General features: G+C 39.6%; 1 protein-coding gene across 9 annotated transcripts in view; it reads right to left on the reverse strand.

The window, feature by feature from the left end:
• FKBP5 (FKBP prolyl isomerase 5) overlaps positions 1-21,840 on the reverse strand; it is a 118,483-nt gene that overhangs the window by 54,672 nt on the left and 41,971 nt on the right. For 4 of the 9 annotated variants that reach the window (XM_047857919.1, XM_047857918.1, XM_047857922.1 and 1 more), the window contains one exon: positions 4,077-4,202. In XM_047857919.1, coding sequence (XP_047713875.1) covers positions 4,077-4,181 — 105 coding nt within the window. In that variant the 5' untranslated portion in view covers positions 4,182-4,202. Of the gene's footprint in view, positions 1-4,076; positions 4,206-4,634; positions 4,657-5,348; positions 5,366-21,840 lie in introns of those variants that run through there. The other 5 variants (XM_047857920.1, XM_047857923.1, XM_047857926.1 and 2 more) reach the window with 3 other exon arrangements.

Raw genomic sequence — 21,840 nt, forward strand, 5'->3', positions numbered from 1 at the left:
TCAAGGCTTCCCTCCCAGTTCTCTCAATAATTCTGTTAGGAAACCTTCCTATACTACTCTAAATCTTTAATGCTATATTTAATTTCACTGTCAAGCACACTATCCCCTCAAAATAAGGTAATAATATAACCAATAGATCCTGCTTCATGCTTTGACACTAAAATCTCTCAAAACATAGAACCAGTTCACATATAAACTGAATCAGAACAAAAAGATGAGTGGACTTTCAAAAAATCTTCAAAAATAACTCTAAAGCAAATTTCAAAAGGTGAGATTTTATTTACTTCCCTCTTTTGCTAAAAACATTACCTTTTGACTAAATTCCACTAGTTCGGTTTACTTTCAAAAAGCTCAACTTCCTAGTATAACAGGTTCCACTTCCTTTTATATGAAGAATATTCAATGTGCAAAAAACCCAGCATCACTGCATAGTTTGATATGATACTGAAAAACTTGTTTTCTAGTAAAGCAAATGCCAAAAAAAAAAGCTCCAGGCTGAAAAATATTTAGCTGTCATAAAATCCAGTATACTTATTTTGTTCTTGGCAGAGTAGGCCACTAATGCAGTTGGTCAGTTCTGGGAAAAGAAAATCAAATCCAGGCGTGTGGTGGTATAATTTATTCTGTCAATCACCTATGCCAAATTAATCATCTTTATTAGGTAACAGAGGATGGTAGCTCATGCCCAAGAAACATCGTATTAGGGGAAGAGTCTGAAACTTTATATAAAGAATTCAATCATTTGCTCCTAAGTTCTTTAAGTTGTGTCCTACCGGCCCCGCCCTCTTATCACCATGTAAACACGGTAAACTTCTATTCTACAACTTTCTTAGTTCAAAGGTCCAGACATTGTTTAAAGGAAAAGAATCGGAGGAGCCTGGGTGGCTCAGTCGGCTAAGCGTAGGACTCTTGACTTTGGCTCAGGCCATGATCTCAGGGTCATGAGATTGAGCCCAATGTTGGGTTCCGCACTGAACACGGAACCTGCTTGAGATTCTCTCTCTCCCTCTTCTCCCTCATCCACTCTCTCTCAAAAAATAAAAAAATAAAGATGAGAATCATTACTGCAACTCCACTAAAAACCTGTTAGAACTAATCAATGAATTCAGTGAAGTGGGAGGATTCAAAATCAACACACAGAAATCAGTTGTGTTTCTATACACTTGTTAAAAAGGAAGTAATGGAAAAACAAAACAATCCCCAAAATGTAAATCAAACCCACGAGACTTTACCTCACCTTTTAGAATGGCTATGATGAGAAAGACGAGAAAAAACAAGTGCTGGTGAGGATATGGAGAAAAGGGAACCTTCGTGCACTGGTGGCAGGAATGTAAATGGGTGCTGCCACTGTAGAAAAGAGTGTGAAGTTTCCTCAATAAATTAAAAATAGAATTACGATACGATCCAGCAATTCTACTTCCGGGTATTTATCTGAAGAAAACGAGAACACTAGCTCAAAAAGATCTATGCACCCCATGTTCAGGGCAGCAATATTTACAACAGCTAAACCCTGGAAACAATCTAAGGATCCATACGCAAATGAATGGATCAAGAGAAATGTGGCACATATACACACAGTGGAATGTTAATTCAGCCACAATAAAGAACACAATCTTGCCATTTGTGACAACATGGATGGATCTTAGGAGCATTATGCTAAGTGACAGAGAAAGACAGACACTGTGTGATCTCACTTATATGTGACATCTAAAAAAGCTGAACTCATAACAGAGAATAGAATGTTAGTTGCTAGGGGCTCTGGGTAGGAGGAAATGGGAAGATGTGAGGAGGTGCCTTAAGCAGTTGCATTAAGGAATGAATTTTAGTCCCGATTCATTTTAAAAATGTATGCTCCACAGTGTATTTTTATTTTCCTGAGCTAGTCACTGACTTCCCAGACGTGCCTTGGTCTTTTAAAAAGTTATGTATGTAATAGGGAATAAACGAGGTTACTACAGATGAGGCACTGTGCTAAATGCTTTATATAATCCCAGTAACTCTATGAGGTAGGTAGTAGTATTGTTCCAATTTTACAATGAGGAAATTTCATCAAAGAGAGGTTAACTACATCGCCCCATGTCGCACAGTTAGTAGACTATTTAATCTTAACCCAAAGCCCCATGGTGAAACCTAAGGCTCTAGACAGTGATAAGTGATATGATTTAAAGGGCTTACAATCTCAAAATGCGTCTTACAAGCCTAAAAATCTTATCAGATTTACTCCCTGGAACAAAACAGGGCTGGAGGCAGGTTGAGGAACATGTTCTCTGCATGGGTGGGTACACTGAAAACATGAAAGAGAAAGACTTAAATAGAGCGAGGAGATGCTGCAGACTGCCTGCACAATTTCTACTGTCTCTAGAAGTATCCTGGAGTTTGGGATAAGGAATTCATACAGTTATAGACTGAGAAGCCCTCTGAAAAATGAGAGCATGATACAAATCTATGGCATAAAGCCCTTATTTCTGTAGTTGAAAGTCTTCCAAAATTTGGCTTAGCATGTAGCAAGCTAACGGTAAAACAACTACATTCGGAAGATTCAGGCACAGAAAAAAAAGCTTTCACACAAGCAAGACCAGACAAAACAAACTAAAAAATTCTCATTTACTACTGCTGACACATGGAGATACTAAAACTCACTTAGTGATAATACTTAGAATGTGGGAGATCATATTTTCAGGGAAAATAATTAACTATACAAAACTTGTCCATGTAACAACAATGTAGGAGAAGGCATGACTTAATACAACTAAAGCATTTAACCTTCTCTCAGCTGCAGTTTATTAATTTATATGGAATTCAAATATACATTTTCCAACAATAAAATGGAAGGATTAACAGGTGCTCTGGTCGTCTCACAAGACCACTGTGAGATACAAATGAAAAAAAGACACAGGGGCACCTGGGTGGCTCAGTCGGTTGAGTGTCCGACTTCAACTCAGGCCACGATCTCACGGTTTGTGGGTTCGAGCCCTGTGTCGGGCTCTGTGCTGACAGCTCAGAGCCTGGAGCCTGCTTCGGATTCTGTGTCTCCCTCGCTCTCTGCCCCTCCCCCCTGCTTGTGCTCTGTCTCTGTCTCTCTCAAAAATAAACAAACATTAAAAAAAAAAAACACTATACATAGAAATGACTAATTACACGGTGAAAACCATACACAGTTTTTACTTTTAATTTTTAATTTTAGAGAGGGAGAGAGTGCGAGCAGGGCAGAGGGAGAGAAAGAGGACGAAGCAGGCTCCACACTTAGCATGAGCCCAAAACAGGCCTCAATCCCATGACCCTGGGATTATGACCTGAGCTGAAACCAAGAGTTGGACACTCAACCGACTGAGCCACCCAGGTCCCCTGTAGTGTTTTAATGAGGAAAGCTAATTCTGAAGTAAGATATATTCTTGGATGAAACCTCACAAAATATCTTCAATGCACAAACAAGAATCTGTACATAAAAGCAATCCTTTTGAACCCTGCAAGCTGGCTTTTCTTTTTCCTTTAGTAAGTCTTCTGGATTGTCATTAGCTAGCTTTCACGTCCTTAAATATTACATTAAAATAACCACCCATGCGTACACGCTGAGAACTGGGGGACTCTATCTAAGTCCTACGTCATTTGGATCTGGCCCCCAGATCTGTATTTCCTATGATCTAGGATACTGGGCAGGTTAATTCACCCACCGGGGCCTCAATTTCACCATCTCTCTGGGAATAAAAATAAACCTCGGGGTGCCTGGGTGCTCACTCGGCTCCGGTCATGATTTCGCAGTTTGTGGGTTCCAGCCCCCCCATCGGGCTCTGCGCTGACAGGATGGATCCTGCTTCAGATCTTCTGTCCCTTTCTCTCTCTGCCTCTCCACAGCTTGTGCGCTCTCTCTCTCTCTCTCTCAAAAATAAATAACCTTTAAAAATTTTTTAATTAAAAAAATAAACCTTAAGTCGTGAAGATGAAATGAGAGTTTAGCACTTAGTAAGCCTCAGTGAACAACATCCACCTCCACCTCCGACCAAAAACACAAACATTTTTATAAATAATCCTTCCAGGTAGGAAATTTCCCTACATGTCATTCAACCTTGTAACCTCACCTTTAATACTCCTCTATCTTTTTTAGAGGTAATATCCTCTCCGCGTTCAGCCACAGCTGCCGCTGGGTTTTCTCCATTGTTCTTGGCACCTTCATCAGTAGTCATGGTCTTTTGTTAGTAGAAAACCTGCTGAGAAGAAATGTATTTTAGCTAGGAAAAATATCACTGCTTTAAGCACCTGAAAATGCCCCTACGAACTGGGCTCTCCCTGATGTAAGATTTACGTGGGGCCAATAAGGTTAAACGGTGAAAATGAACACAAAAACGTTTGCCACAGGCATGTATTCATGTCATGAGGCATGTAAATAAAACATCATCCAGTTCTTCAGCTTCCTATGCAGCGCTAGCCCCAATTAGAGAGCAGTACAAGTCGGGTTTGGTGGTGATTACATTCCTTAGCATGATTACACACTGAAAAGCAGTACTTCCGGAACTTTGAAAATGTCTTTTTCCCACAGCCATATTCTTAACAGAGGATCAAGAACGTATCAGGTGACCTGTTTTTAAAAAACAATATATCACAGTGGCAAACAGAACAGGTTTTAGAAGCTCACAGACCCCAGTCCAAGTCTTAGCTCCAGCGATATGTTTGACACCTGCAAACCTTATCTCGCGGAGCCTCGATTTCACATCTGTAAAAGGGACAGAGTACTTTGTTCAGTTACTGCAGGCGTTAGTGAGATTCTGTGTGTATCATGTGAAGAGATTAGCACAGGATCTTAACTTAAAAATGTAAGCATTTATCATGCTTATTACTGGGTTCTCTACAGGGCTACCCTACACTTTTCATTTCCTGCTCAAAATACCTATGGAAGGAGGCTCTCTCTTCCCTAGCATGGCATTCTGAGGCCCTTCACAGTCCGACCTAACCTGTCACAGGCCCAGCTTCCACCACTTTCTTTTGCTGTATCTCACGCAGCTCATGCCAAACCAGAGCAGCCCCTCAGCCATAATAAGCCCTGTGCTTTCCCACCGTGGTCCTTTTGCTCACTTTTTCTTCCTCCCTAGACATGTTCCCTCTCAAATGCTTCCCCCGGCATACCAACCTTGACTCTATACTTGGAGGCTGTCTGCACTTCTGTGTGCTTCCCTAGCTCTTCCCTTGATGTGCTGCCTATAATTAATACATTTATAAGAAGACATACTGGTTTGATTTAAAACGTCCTTGAGAACAAGGGCCATCCATGCTTTGTTCATATTTAGAACCCACAGAATGCCTCTACCTTTCAGAGTGCTAAAACAAAAAAAAGCAAGGAATCTGGGGCTCCTTACGAGCTGTTTGATGTCGGCTATCTTTCACTTCTCTCCGTCTTTCCCCTCACCTGTGTAATCAGAATAAAAATAATAACAACTTTCACAGAGTGATCACCTGGATTAAATGGTATGATATGTATTGCTAGAAGTATACCTTCCAACATTAGCACTTACTGTTATTATCAGTCACCCAAATGACAGACACTTTTTCATACAAGGCAAGCCAGTGTTACCAACAGGCTAATCGATAGATGAAACAAAACACACCTCAGTGGCTCCTGCCATGATTAATTCCATACTGCTTTCCTGGTTGAGCAGGGAAAGTCAAGAATTAACCACTTCTACAGCTATTCTGCATTAGGCTAATAATGGATCTAAAGCTCCCTAAAGTCAATACATAATAATAATATATTGCAGTGTTTTAACTCATTTCCAATGGACCCAAATATACTTCAGTGTCAACAAAGACACAAATCAAATTCGGCTGTGCCCAAAAATCTTCAAAGAGAACACAAAAACCAGGGGCTAAGCTCCTTTGCTCTATTTTCTAGTATACTTTATACCAAACACAAAAGATCCAAATGCTTGGCTCAGGATAAGGGAGAGGCCAGAACAAAGCATTCTCAAACAAACAACAACAGAAATTAAGTGCCCAGCTGTATCTGATGCTACGTTAGATAATTAAGAAAATCACATGAACATTGTTGGTTCCCAGCTTCTAGTAACCTACTGCTTATAACAGACTTCTCTAATGCATAGGAACTTGTAGAAGACACCTCCAAAAGAGAAGGGGACAAAAGATTTTTAAAAATATTTTGCAAGTCATGAATCATATTCCTGGAAAAATGTATGTACCCAAAAAAATTTCCTGGGCTTCATCAGTAGACGTCCATCAGTAGACCCCTGGCAAAACTCTGAATTAAATCAATGAACAAATTACAATAACCAGGTGGAAGGTTCTAAAGGAGTAGGACAGTCACAAAGTCTCAAAGCATGAATCTATATTACTTAATAGAGGAAAAGGGCTTTCCAATGAAGTGATCTGACAGCTATTCCTTAGCACAAGTGGTCTGCATCAAGATCAAACTGTGTACTACCCAAAGTAACACAAACTGATATCACTGTGCCTCCTGATGTGGTAGAATGGCAAGTATACATGCAGTAATCCTACCAAAAGTATTTAACCTGAAACTAATCGAGAAGACAAGACAAAATTTGTTGTGGAATATTGTAGGAGACAACTGGCCCAGACTCCTTAAAATGTTAATGTTATGAAAGATCCCTCACCCAAAAAAAGACAGAGGTCCTGCTCTGGTTTAAAGGAGACTAAAGACCTGTTTCGAAGGGATATATGTACCCCAGTGTTTATAGTAGCACTATCAACAACAGCCAAAGTATGGAAAGAGCCCAAATGTCCATCGATAGATGGATAAAGAAGATGTGGTAAATCTATACAATGGAGTATTACTCGGCAATCAAAAATGAAATCTTGCCATTTGCAACTACGCGGATGGAACTGGAGGGTATTATGCTAAGTGACATCAGTCAGAGAAAGACGAGTATCATATGACTTCACTCATATAAGGACTTTGAGACAAAACAGATGAATATAAGGGAAAGGCAACAAAAATATAAAAACAGGGAGGGAGACAAAACAAAAGAGACTCTTAAATATGGTGAACAAACAGAGGGTTAGTGAAGGGGTTGTAGGAGGGGGGATGGGCTAAATGGGTAAGTGGTGGTAAGGAATCTACTCCTGAAATCATTGTTGCACTATATGCTAACTAATTTGGATGTAAATAAACAAACAAACAAATAAATAAATAAAGGAGACTAAAGAGACACCACAACCAAATGTGATGTGTGATCTTTGGCCGGATCCTGGACTAGGGGGACAAAAGTATCATAAAAGTACATTTCTGGGAGAATTAGAAAAACTTGGAAAAGTAAGACTGTACATTAGATTATTATTACTTTATAATGTCAACTTTCTGGGGTGTGATACAGTAGTAATGTTTTACGTAGAATAATATTCTCATTCTCAGGAGACACATGCTGAGGTATTTAGGGGTGAGGTGTCATGAAGTCTGCCACTTACTTTCAAATCATTTATGAGAGTGTGTGTGAGCACAAATATCACAAAAAAACTAAAAGCTTTGAGAAAGCATGGCCACCACACATCCAAAGACAATGCCTTTCTTTTCAATGCTCATCAACTGGGGATCAGCTGAACTTTTAAATGAAAATATTGTCAATCAAAAAGCATTTTCTTTTGCTTCTAATCCAAAGGGTGGCAAACAATGGCTTGCTAAAATTCAATAAATAGAAAACCTGTAAGCTGATCTGCTAACTTTGTAAGTCTCACTTGATCAAGAAATTTACTCTTCATTTTTGGTTCTAACACTGCAAGGGATACAGGTGATTTCAGACAATGGTTCTAAGTAGTATGGAGTTGCTAAGAAGAGGAGTAGCATGAATTATTAAAACACAAAGATAAACAACAATAAAACTGTTTTCAACGTTCAAAGGCAGATAAATCTGGAAGAATAAGGAAAAAAAATGGAACTTTCCAAGTTTTTTCCCTTAATTCCAGTTATGTCATTTGGGGTACAGATTTTTATAAGCAAACAAAACAAATTTTAAAAAAAACCCTTTTTTCCGGGGAACCTGGGTGGGTAGCTCAATTGGGTAAGTATCCGACTCTTGATTTCAGCTGAGGGGATGATCTCACAGTTCCTGAGTTCAAGCCCCGAGTTGGGCTCTGTGCTCGCAGCACAGAGCCTGTTTGGGATTCTCTCTCTCCCTGCTCCTCCTGCTCGGGCACGTGCACACATGCTTTCTCAAAATAAACAAACATTAAAAACAAACAAACCAACAAACAGCTTTTTCCTTGGGGTGCCTGACTGGCTCACTCTTGCAACTCTTGATCTCGTGGTCGCTGAGTTGAGTCCCATGTTGGGTGTAGAGATTACTTAAATAAAAATAAAACTTAAAAACAACAATGACCTTTTTCCTTAATCTAGTTTATATGAAAAAAGGCAGGAAGAACAGACAATTCCTAAAAACCGGCAAGACACACTGAGAAAGTTTCACTTTCTTCATGAGAGAGCCTTTTCTTCTCTCCCCTACTCTCGGTTTATTCTGGATTTAGAACCACTATGTAGCTATGGATATTAATCTAGGATAAAGCTCACTGTTCTGAACTGTCCAAAGGGGGGAAACTGCTACCCGGCACATCAGAGAGGGAACACACAGTTCTGTTATGGACATGCCAGATAAGCAGGCACTCTCCAAAGCGCCAGTCCGCAAACACCTGAGACATAACAGAAAAATGAGAATACGCTTACAATTTCACCAACAGCGTACTGAAAAATTCAGTCAATGTAACTAGACTGTCAGATTCCCCAGATGAGAAGTCCTTTTAAAGCGTTATCCACTAACTCCCCATGTGTATTACTTACTGTGTTGTTCTCTGTTAAAACATAGATAACTTGTATCAGGTTATCCTACTGTCTACCAGGAGAGTTTTCAGAAAGATTAAAAAAGAATATAGGAACTAGATACTTGGTTAACAGCACAGAACATTACAGTAGCATTCTTTCTACGTAACACACATGCCTAGGCCATAAAGGTTTTCAGCCTCCTAGAACTAAAACACAAAAGAAAGAAAACACACAAGGAAAGAGGTATATAGCCTGGGGCTTAATTCATCTTAATGCAGTAATTCATCTTAATTTTGAATATACTCGAGTGAGGATGAACTGAAAAGCCCTCGCTGACTTTCTTTTTAATTTTTTTTTAACGTTTATTTATTTTTGAGACAGAGAGAGACAGAGCATGAATAGGGGAGGAGCAGAGAGAGAGGGAGACACAGAATCTGAAACAGGCTCCAGGCTCTGAGCTGTCAGCACAGAGCCCGATGCGGGGCTCGAACTCACAGAGTGTGAGACCATGACCTGAGCCGAAGTCGGATGCTTAACCGACTGAGCCACCCAGGCGCCCCTGCCCTTACTGACTTTCAACCCAGGCCTCCGTCAAACATTCAAGTCCAGGAACACACCAGCATGTTAGGAGGAGTTCCCAGACAACAAAAGATAAATATGCATGCAGAGGAAAGAAGATCACATATGAAGACAGACTATACATCTCTATAAAACTGCACACTGCATTTAGCCCTGTACGTTCCCCCAGGTAACGTCCTTCCTCCACACTGGGGAGGGGAATGGAAAGATGATGAAGACTACTGCCACGTGTGCCCGTACATTTTCTTCTCCTTCAAAAGAGAAACCTGTGAAAAATGGCCAATAAGCATATGAAAAGACGCTCAACATCATTAGTTATTAGGGAAATGCAAAACAAAATCACAATGAGATATGTAAAGGGGAAAATGATCCCCTTCTCTCCCTCTAGGTTCTTAGGCTGGTCTAACAATTAAATTTACCTAAGACAGATTAACAGGAGGGAAAAAAAAAAAATTTTGTACCTGTGAGAACCCCAAAGATAGGAAGCTCCCAGGCACTCAAGCAAGTGAGGCTTATAAGCCATCCTGAGGTATGGAAAAGGGGGTAGGAGTCTAGAACTTCAAGGAGGAGGAAGACAATTCACAGGAAGATGGGAGGAACAGAGGTTTTATAAGCAAATGTCTGCCCTGCCATGCAGATAAATCTTTTTTATATAAAAAGTTATCTCTGGTATTAGCTCTCTTCATGGTACAGGCCCTCTATCTAAATTTTTTTAGGCAGTTAAGGGAGAGGTAGAGATAAAAACAAAACCAAAAACCAAAACCAAAGGTCTTCCTGAGTCTATCAGACCTCGATTGCCTTCAGCTCAAAATAATCCACATGCCAAAGTGGCATCTTCTGGGGTCACATATTCTGCCCCCCTCTTAGATACCACTTCACACCTATTAGAATGGCTATATGAGAACTTAAAATTATGAGTGTTTGGGGAGATGTAGACAAACTGGAACCCTCATGCTTTACTGGTGGGGATACAAATGGTGCATGCCCTGTGGTTCATCAAAATGTTAAACACAGAATCCCCATTATGATCCGGTTATTCTACTCCTGCAAATACACCCAAAGGAAGTGAAAGCAGAGACTTGTACAGCAATCTTCATAGCAACACTATTCATAATGGCCAAAAGGTGGAAACAATCCAAGTGTCCATAAACAAGACATGGTGTGTGCATATATGTATTATTAAAATATCTGGCCATAAAAAAATAAAATTCTAACACATGCTACAACATGGATAAACCCTAAAAACATTATGCTAAGTGAAATAAGCCAGACACAAAAGGGCAAATATCACATGACTCTTTCATGAGGTACCTAGAACAGGCAAATTCACAAAGTCAGAAAAGTAGAATAGAGAATTACTAGGGGCTGGGGGAAGGGGAATGGACAGTTGTTTAATGCGTGCAGAGTTTCTGTCTGGGAAGGTGAAAAAGTTCCGGAGAACAACAGTGGTAATAATTGCACAGCAATGTGAACGTATGGTCACCGCACTGTACATTCAAAGCTGGTAAAAACTGCAAATTTTGTTATGTGTACTTAAGTACAATCAAAAAAAGAAACAAGAAAGAAATCTGAGGCGAGAGCAGATGGAAATTAGCAGAACAGTCAGCCAGACTTAACTTCTCTTTAATCCTCCCACCTTCACCGTGACTGAAGACGCCTTTCTCGTTTCCAGTGTGCATCCAAGGTTGGGAACCGAGTCTCCAGCAGTGACTGCTGCATCAATTCTTCAGAGACTGAAGGCTCAGATGTCCGGTCAATGAGACAGCAGAGCAAAAAGAATTCTAAATGGGATTACCACTTTATAGCTAGACACTATTTCCTCCTTCATTGTATCTCTTAGATACATACGACGCTTTGGTCAACTCACTTTTCCAAGTTCAAGCAGTTACTGAAGAAAGCAAAGTTAACAGACCAAATTTATAATTACTTCTGTCACTGACCACTTGGATGAATTACTATTCTCATTAAAAACAAAACAAAACAAGAACAAACCCTAGAAATTATCAGACCATCCAAATGTCAAAGGTTGGAGGACAGTACTAAATTATCAACTTTCTCCAAGATGACACTGGAATCACAGAAAAATTTGTAAAGCTCTAACTGAGCTGGAAAACAAAAAGTGTGTCACTGAACCAGAAGGCAGAAGGGATCAGACTAAAGGAGAGAACAAAGAAGCGCAAACTGACTTCTAAATACCAACAGTAAGAGACCAGCTCTTCCCCATGGAGTCTGCGGTCAGCGTCACAAAAAAAGCAGGAGTGGGCCAGAGAAATTAAGTAGAGAGACATGTCTAGGAAGAGAGCAGAAGCTGTGTTTGGGTCAGTTAGGCCAGTTAGGTTTCCTTCCCTCCCTAGTGCACAAGGTGGCTCCCATTCTTTATAGAAGAAACAGGGATTTTCTTTATTCTTGGGGTTCAGACAGATCACCAAGATACACTGTGGTATTTGTTTTCTTTCCTTAATTCCTGCAGGGCCTTGATATCCTGGCCCTCAACTGCTGAAGGTGAGTCTTTGGGGGATCTCAGGGGAGGTGCTACTATTATTTCTTTTCCTTCCATGTCTGTCCTCTGCCTCTAAAAGTCTTGCTAGACAGACTGTGGACATCTTGGTTCTATCCTTCAGATCTCTTAAGCATGTTTCTAAACATGGGATAAATATTAGAATCGCCTGGGAAGCTTTAAAAAGCCACTGATGCCTGTACCCTATTCCCAGAGAATCTGTATATAATTGAGCTATGCTGGGGCCAAGGCATCAGTGATTTTAAAAAGTTAGCTCAGATGATTCTAATGTGCACACAGGGTTGAGAGACATTGAGCTTTTCTCTTCAATTCCATCGTTGGCTTTTGGTTCTATATTCTAAGAGATTTCCTTTGACGGAATTTATAGATCACTATTTGGTTATCAACTATGTCCATTATTTCATTTATTCTGTTCAAAGGATCTTTTATTTTTTATTGTTTATTTATTTTTGAGAGAGACAGAGAGCACGAGCAGGGGAGAGGCAAAGAGGGAGACAGAATCAGAAGCAGGCTCCAGGCTATGAGCTGACATGGGGCTTGAACCCACGAACCATTAGATCATGACCTGAGCTGAAGTCGGATGCTTAACCAACTGAGCCACCCAGGCACTCCTTTTCAAAGGATTTTTATAAACAGTGTTTTTGATTTCTGTACACTCATCATCCGATTGAACATTTTTCTTAGCATGTCTTTATTTTGTAGATGCAATCACTTCTCAAACATTTAAGGGTTGCTCTTAGGATAAAATGGAACAACTATGAATAAGTATTTGGCTAAAAGTTTTGTTTTTCATTTTGCAGGGGGAACATTGCTGACAATGTGTATCCCCTAGTATCTCCCCTGGACACCGGGCAGTGGTAAAGGTTGAAAGGTTAAGAAAGGGAAATGAGAGAAAGATAGCGTATTCCAAGTTAAAAGTTAAGGAGAAGGGGAATGTATGAAGATGTGAAAGTGACAAGGGAGCCATTTGATATTTCTGCTACACTTATAAAGGGAAAAGGGAAAATGCTTTAGGCAAAAGGGAAGTAGAGAGCACAGACTTAAAAAGAGAAAAGGACCAGAAAGACTTAAATATACAGAGGAAAGAGTCAGGAGGAAACAGAAAAGTAATGACTTAAGAGTAGGAAGAACACAAGTGTACATTTGTTAATCACTTAAACATTTATAGATTGCTTAAGTTACCGCTAAGTTAACCATATGGCTAAATAAAATATGCTAAAGTTTTTCCTCAATTGAATAACATGGGAGTGTTCAAATAAAATTTGGCAAGGGGCGCCTGGGTGGCTCAGTCGGTTGAGCATCCAACTTCGGCTCACGTCATGATCTCACAGTTCATGAGTTCGAGCCCCCCTGGCTCTCTGAGAGCCTGGAGCCTACTTCAGATTCTGTGACTCCCCTCTCTCTTCCCCTCCGCTGCTCATGCTCTGTGTCTCTCTCTCAATAATAAATAAATGTTAAAAAAAATTTTAAATAAAATTTGGCAAATTCACACTACAAAAATATAATGCAGTCTTTGAAAAGGATGAGATAAATCTAGATAGTACAAAATGACTTAGTTAAGAGTCTAAACACCAGAAACATCCAAATAGCTGAATTAAGATTTTATAAATGCTCATCCACTGTGTGTGTGGGGGGGGGGGGGGAACACTGTAGTAAATGAAGTGTATTGTTACGGTGCATAGTGCCCAGTGCCCAGTAGTGATTTGGTCCTCTGGGTTGTTTAGGGAAAAAAAACAAAAAAAGTCAACTGATGATATCACAGAGGGTAATACATGTGACAATGTGGTATTATTTTAATTGTATCAACCAACCACGGTTCCCAGTTTGTAGATTTTGCCATGTGCAAACATTTTACAGCACTGGATTACAATTATGCAAATATAACATGTCACATTTTTTTTATCATGGTTTTTTCTCAGAGTTAAGATAGCTAAATTCCAGGAATAGTAACAAGGAACAGGTAAGGTTTTAGCCATTCCAGATAAAAATAACCTTCTAATAAGGACATGAAAAGATGAAAAGATGTCTAAGATGTCCTATTAAGCAAATGGCGAGTTGCAAACGCTCTGTAATATGATCCTATTTTTAGAAGGAACATAGGGTGTATGTGTGTATAATATTGCTTATATACACAAGAAGTTTGGAAAGATACTTACTATTAAAACAGCCAGTAAAGACAGCTCTGGAGAATGAGATCTGGGAGGAGAAGGGTAAGAAGGAATTTTCACTTTGTAATTTTATTTTAGATAATTTAAATAGTTTAATGCTGAGGATCTATTACTTTCATATTTTTTCTTAAACTTAGGACAAAAAGATGAAATACTTCATGATTCCACTCATCAGAACTTTTTATTTTTTTCTCTTCAATTTAATGAAAACATTTTGGAGTGCCTTCGATGCAGAGGAAGAAAACTCTGATTGAGCAAAGAGTCCTTGTGAGACACCCAGAAGGCAGTCAGACACGAGGCCTGAGCTCAGAAGAGAAGTCTGCATGTTCACTGGGAAGTTACCAGACTCTACATGGAAATTAAGATGAAAATATACACAGTAGTTGCAATTACTACTAAGCAAATAAAACCGTGTTCTCAAACTTACAATGTCCAAGCCCCACTTCTGAGTACTAACACCCTTAGTGATACAGTTGAACAGCTTAAAAACCACAAACCATCCCCAAAGAAGACAGCAATATTACCAATGAGAGATTTAAAAGATCTCTCAGCACTGGGGTGCCTGGATGGTTCAGTAAATCGAGCATCTGACTCTGAATTCCGGCTTAGGTCAACATCCCAGGGTCGTGGGATAGAGGCCCATGTCTGGCTCCATGCTGAATGTGGAGCCTGCTTAAGATTCTCTTCTCTCTCCCTCTGCCCCTCCCCTGTTCGACAGTGTGCCATCAATCAATAAGATCTTTTAGCACTTTGAAAGCACTAGTCCTCTCACTGTCCTTTAATACCATACCATGGTTCAAATATAATTATTTACTATTCTTTTACAAGCATGTGAATGAATCCTTCCCTGGTACTTGACTTTAGGCATTGCCTCTTGGCTGTGACTAACTAACTGTAGCCTGCTCCGCATCAAGTCATGAACCCCCCTTAGCCCCAAGGTACATCTAATAGTTATCGTTGGTCAGACTTGTGGTAGAGACTGCTAGCAGTTCTCAAGTCTCTTTTTCTCCACTTCTTCCTAATTAATAAAACCCCTAGTTTTTAACTGAACACAAAGCTTCCCAAATGAAGCCCCAATGTCCTCCCTTACAGCTAAATATGGCCATGTAATAAATTCAGGCCAATGGGATGTAAGGAAAATATATCCATAAAGGAACAGGTAGCCAGAACATTATAAGGACACATGTGAGTGAAAAACTGGAAGATAAGTGGCCATTCAACAAATATTTACTGAGCACCTACTATGTGTCAGACACTGTCTGAGCCAAGGGAGATACAGCAGTAGTGAACAGAAACAATTTCTATCTCCTCAGAACTTACATTCTGGTAAAGGTAAAGACAGGGTAAGCCTTTATTACCTGTTCATGTTTTTGATAGAAAAATCAAATTTCTGGGGCTCAGTCAGTTAAGTGTCCGACTTCAGCTCACGATCTTATGGTTCATGGGTGCGAGCCCTGCGTTGGTCTCTGTGCTGACAGCTCAGAGCCTGGAACCTGCTTTGGATTCTGTGTCTCCCTCTCTCTGGCCCTCCCCTGCTCCTGTTCAGTCTCTATCTCTCAAAAATAAACAAACATTAACAAAATTTTTTAAAAAATCAAAATTCTACCTGTGCCACAGTGGAAGATTATCAACCTGGGTCGGTTCATAGGGTCAAACAGTTTGCTTCCAAGTCTGCTGATGATTTCTAAGAACAGGCCAACAAGGTAACACATGACAAAGGTCTGCAAACACTGTACATTGTGTCCCACTCATTTGTGTACCTCTACCACCTAGCCTAAGTGAATGGCAAAAAAGCACTCAACAAACACTGAAATAAACGAATTGTGGTTTTCAAAAGTAGTCAATATAAAAATGGTAAAATATAAGATGCTAGAGTAAGGAATCAGTACTGAAATGTCATTACCAGTTGACTATATTCCCTCTCCAAATCTACTATGAAAAAATCTAGAATTACACTGTACCTAAGTGTTCAACTATAAAAAAAAAAGTAAAAATAATATTCTGTTCTAATCAGGAACAGTAACTAACAAAACCCTGGCATAACTAGTATATCTCTGAAATGCACTGTAAGTACATGTCTGTGCATATATACACATAATAGATTCATCTTTTGAGAGAGAGAGAGAGAGAGAGAGAACATGTACACAAGTGAGTAAGGGACAGAGGGAGGGAGTGAGAAAGAGAATCCCACAAGGGAGAGAGAGAGAGAGAGAGAGAGGGAAAGAGAGAGAGAGAGAGAGAAGAGGAAAAGAGAGAGACAGAGAGGCAAGGCTCACCCAAAGCGGGGCTTAAGCTCACCTAATGTGGGACTCGAACTCACAAACTGTGAGATCATGACCTGAGCCAAAGTCAGACGCTCAATGATTGAGTCACCCAGGCGCCAGTAGATTCATCTTATTAATATCAATTTGGCTTACACACAGGCAGTAAGAACAGAACACTACACCTAGCTGTCTATCTCTTGAGTACACATTCAATAGCAACTAGAGGAAGAGATGGTTCCCAGCTGGAACGCAGAGAGAAGAAACCTAGTATAAAAGTTCTGCATAATACTGTATCCCCTTATAGTACTGTCTCATTAAAGCACTGTAATATAAATGAAGCAGATTTAAGATAGGGCCTTAATACATGTTTTCCAAGGTCCATTTTTTAAAAATTTTTTTAAATGTTTATTTTTGGGACAGAGAGAGAGAGAGAGACAGACAGAGTAAGGGGTGGGTGGGGAGAGATGAGCAGAGAGAGGAAGACACAGAATCCGAAGGAGACTCCAGGCTCAGTCTGAGCTGTTAGCACAGAGCCCAACGTGGGACTTGAACTCACAAACCGCAAGATCATGACCTGAGCTGAAGTTGGACACTTAACTGACTGAGTCACCCTGGTGACCCCATTATTTTTTTAAAGTACTTTTTAAGCTTTTTTTTTTTTTGAGAGAGAGATAGAGACCAAGTGGGGGAGGGGCAGAAAGAGAGGGAGACAGAATTCCAAGCAGGCTCCATGCTGCCAGCGCACAGCCCAATGTAGGGCTCAAACTCATGAACCATGAGATTGTGACCAAGGTCCATTATTATGTCCAACAGAAAAACTGCATGAGAATAGCATTTCAGGTCTGTGAACAAAACCTTAGGTAGAAGAACAGAAACCTTGGCTACCTTAAATCCCCACCATACAGGTGCAGAAGGAGAACAGCAGCTGAAGGCAGAGAGGGGAAAGAGTGCTGCTCTCCAGATTAATGTCCAAGGACTTCTGTCTGGGCACTGGGTTTTCAGAACAAGTATCTTCCATTACAGGAGAGAGGCAGTGTTTGGGGAAACGTCTGGAGAAAAAATAGAATCTATAAGCCTGTTAACAGGGCGAGAGTATGGAAAATTATTTTTGATGTATCCCCACCCTCTCCCAGAACCCTCCATTTTGCCTTGGTACTTTCCCCTGTATGCATATCAAGTTACTGACCAGTGAAGTTTGTTAATGGGACTTACTCCATCCCTTAAGGATCAGGCTCTTAGGACCTTCCTAGATGACAAATTAATCCCATAATCAATCCTGTCAACTAGACAAAGATTCGTCTATCTCCCTACGTAAACACCCTCTTTAGATAAGTGACTCAGATATTCCACAATTCTGGAACAAATTTCTCATTAAAGGGTATACATACAGTAGAGCACTGAACCACGCCTGAATGTAAACTATGATCTATTGCTAACTGGCTATGGAATCTTTGGCTGTCGCTCAGTTTCTCCATCTATAAATTTCAGGAGGTTAGAGTAGAATGACATCTAAGATTTATTCCAACTAATATTTTATATTTAGAATCACTTTTTGGTGAGTAAATACATATTTTACTTTATGGGAAAATGAGATTTGAAACATGGAAGGGAAAACAATTCCCAAGGAATGGAAAAAGTTACTTTGGTATTACAGAATTCACTTTTCACTGCAAACACTCTCCAGCAAAACACTATTAATTCTGAGCTTTACCACCTTAGATACTGCATTCGTATTTTACAGCTGCAGTAACAAATCACCATACAACACACAGGTTAGGTAATACACATTTATTATCTTATAGTTCGGAATCAGAAACAGATCTCTCTGGGATAAAATCAAGGTGTAAGCAGGGCTGCAATTCCTTCTAGAAACTCAAGGAGAAAATCTATTTCCTTGCTTTTTCCAAATTCTAGAGGCCACCTACATTCCTTGGTTCATGGCTCCTTCCTCTATTTTCAAAGTAACAATATTGTGGTGCTCCTGGGTGACTCAGTCACTTTAGCATCCAACTTCGACTCAAGTCATGATCTCAGTTTGTGAGTTCAAGCCCGTCATCAGGCTCTGCACAGGCAGCATGGAGCCTACTTGGGATTCTCTCTACCCTCCCCCCACCCCCACTCTCTCTCAAAATATATAAACTTAAAAGAAATTCAAAATAACAATATTGTATGTCTCTGATCATTCTTATGCAGTCACACTGCCTTCTGATCACAGCCAGGAAAGTTTCTCTGCTTTCTTAAATTTCTTAAGAATCCCTGTGATTATGTCGGGCCCATTTGGGTAATCCAGGATAATCTCCCCATCTCAAAGTTTTTAATCACATCTACAAAGTCCCTTCTGTGTAAGGTAACATATTGACAAATTCAAGGGGCCATTATTCTACCTAACATAGATACCTGGTCATCCAATCAAAATCCTAAGAATTTTTCTCCCAAGCCCAGAATACTGTTGACTTCCTCCATTTTCTCTTTAGGGTTCTTATAACATTCTTTCCTATTTATCATCCAGTTGAACAACAATATTCTAATCTGACAATAAAATTAAACCTAACATTTGATGTATATCATTCTGAAAATTCCTTTAGAATTTCAGAAAGTCTAAGTTGGAACATTTATTATAGTTTTTCAGTCTCATGATAAATTAAAACTGTAAGTAAACTGGAACACCTGGGTGGTTCAGTCGGTTAAGCGTCCAACTTCAGCTCAGGTCATGATCTTGTGGTTATGAGTTCGAGCCCCATGTTGGGCTCTGTGCTGACAGCTCAGAGCCTGGAGCCTGCTTCAGATTCTGTGTCTCCCTTTCTTTCTCAAAATAATAAATAAATGTTAAAAAAAACAAAAAACAAAAAAACGAAGTAAATTTGATCATACACAATGGACCTATTCCTACCCCAAACTTAATCACTGAAAATTATTTAAAAAATTATTGAGTCCCTTATGTGATTCTGAAATTTGAGCAGCACAGTATAAACACTCAAGAACACACAAGTACATTTGTTTTAAAAAATTTTTAAGGTGTTTTTGTTTTGAGAGAGCAAGAAAGCTCAGGGTAGGGGCAGAGAGAGAGGTAGACAGAATCCGAAGCAGGCTCCAGGCTCTGAGCTGTCAGCACAGAGCCCGACACGGGGCTCGAACTCACGGAGTGTGAGATCGTGACCTGAAGTCCGACACCCAACCAAGTGAGTCACCCACGTGCTCCACACAGTAATTTTAAAAACAGATTTAGTGGGGCGCCTGGGTGGCACAGTCAGTTAAGTGTCCGACTTCAGCTCAGGTCACGATCTCGTGGTCCGTGAATTTGAGCCCCGTGTCAGCTCTTATGCTGACAGCTCAAAGCCTGGAGCCTGCTTTGGATTCTGTGTCTCCTTCTTTCTCTGCACCTCCCCCGCTCACTCATGCTATCTAAAATAAATAAACATCAAAAAAAATTTATGGGAATGCAAGCTGGTGCAGCCACTCTGGAAAACAGTATGGAGGTTCCTCAAAAAAACTAAAAATAGAACTACCCTAGGACCCAGCAATTGCACTACTAGGCATTTATCCACGGGATACAGGTGTGCTGTTTCAAAGGGACACATGCACCCCCATGTTTATAGCAGCACTAGCAACAATAGGCAAAGTATGGAAAGAGCCCAAATGTCCATCGACGGATGAATGGATAAAGAAGATGTGGTATGTGTATATATATACAATGGAGTATTACTTGGCAATCAAAAAGAATGAAATCTTGCCATTTGCAACTATGTGGATGGAACTGGAGGGTATTATGCTAAGTGAAATTAGAGAAAGACAAAAATCATATGACTTCACTCATATGAGGACTTTAAGAGACAAAACAGATGAACATAAGGGAAGGGAAACAAAAATAATATAAAAACAGGGAGGGGAAAAAACAGAAGAGACTCATAAATATGGAGAACAAACTGAGGGTTGCTGGAGGGGTGGTGGGAGGGGGGATGGGCTAAATGGGTAAGGGGCACTAAGGACTCTACTCCTGAAATCATTGTTACACTATATACTAACTAATTTGGATGTAAATTTTAAAAAATAAAAAATAAAATAAAAAGAAATAAAATAAAGAAGGTACACCCTTAAAAATTTTTTTAATAAAAATAAAAACAGATTTAGTGACATATATTTAACATACAATAACTTGCACATATTTAAAGTACACAATTTGGTAAGTTTTGACATACGTACACATATCTGTAAAGCCATCACTACAACAAAGATGAGCATATCTGTCATTCCAAAAAGTCTTGTGTCCTTTTATGATTCATTCCTCTCCAGCTCACATCTCCAGACCTCTAATCTGCTTTCTGAATAGTTTATATTTTATAGGATTTTATATAAATGGAACCATGTCTCTTTCCTGGCTTTTATTACTGTAATTATATTGAGACTCAAACACATTACAGTGTATATCAATAGTTCCTTCCTTTTTATTGCTGAGTAATATCCCATTGTATGAAGACAGTGCAAACTGTATTTGCCTGCTGACGCACATTTGAATTATTTGCATACTGATACACATTTGGACTGTTTTCAATTCCTGTCTTTTACAGATAAAAATGCTGTGAAAATCTAGGTACAATCTTTATGTGGTCATGTGCATTCAACTCTCCCAGATAAGTGCCTAGGAGTAGAATGGCTAAGTCATAGGGTAGGAGTACATTTTAGGTCGTTAAGAAAGTGCCAAACTTTTTTCCAAAGGGGCTATAAAACCTCGCATTCCCACCAGATCAGGTGCTCCACATCCTCACCAACACTTGGTACTGCAAGCCTTTTTAACTGAAAACATTCTAACAAGTTTGTAGTGGTATCTTATCGAAGTTTTAATCTACATTTCCCTAATGATATGGCTCATCTTTTCATGTGCTTATCTGCTATCCATGCATTTTCTCTGGCGAAATGCCCACTTGTATCTTTTGCCTATTTTTTACTGGGTTGTTTTCCTATCACTGAGTTTTGAGAATTCCTTATATATTCTAAATAAGTCTTTAACCAGAAAAGTGATTTGTGGGGGCGCCTGGATGGCTCAGTTAAGCGTCCGTCCGACTCTTGATTTTGGCTCAGGTCATGATCTCGCGTTCATGAGTTCAAGCCCCGCTTAGGGCTCTGCGCTGACAGTGCACAGCCTGCTCGGGATAGTCTCTCCCCCTCCTCCCCTGCTCTCTCTATATCAAAATAAATAAGTAAGCCTGAAGAGAAAAAAGAAAAAGAAAAAGAAAAAGAAAAAGAAAAAGAAAAAGAAAAAGAAAAAGAAAAAGAAAAAGAAAAAGAAAAAGAAAAAGAAAAAGAAAAAGAAAAAGAAAAAGAAAAAGAAAAAGAAAAAGAAAAAGAAAAAGAAAAAGAAAAAGAAAAAGAAAAAGAAAAAGAAAAAGAAAAAGAAAAAGAAAAAGAAAAAGAAAAAGAAAAAGAAAAAGAAAAAGAAAAAGAAAAAGAAAATGGGATTTGTGAATATTTCTCCTATTCTGTGACTTGTCCTTGTTCTCTTAAAGGTGGCTTTCAAAGAGACGTTAATATTGATATAGTCCA

Source organism: Prionailurus viverrinus, chromosome B2 (genome assembly GCF_022837055.1).
Source record: "Prionailurus viverrinus isolate Anna chromosome B2, UM_Priviv_1.0, whole genome shotgun sequence".
Classification (NCBI taxonomy): Eukaryota; Metazoa; Chordata; class Mammalia; order Carnivora; family Felidae; genus Prionailurus; species Prionailurus viverrinus.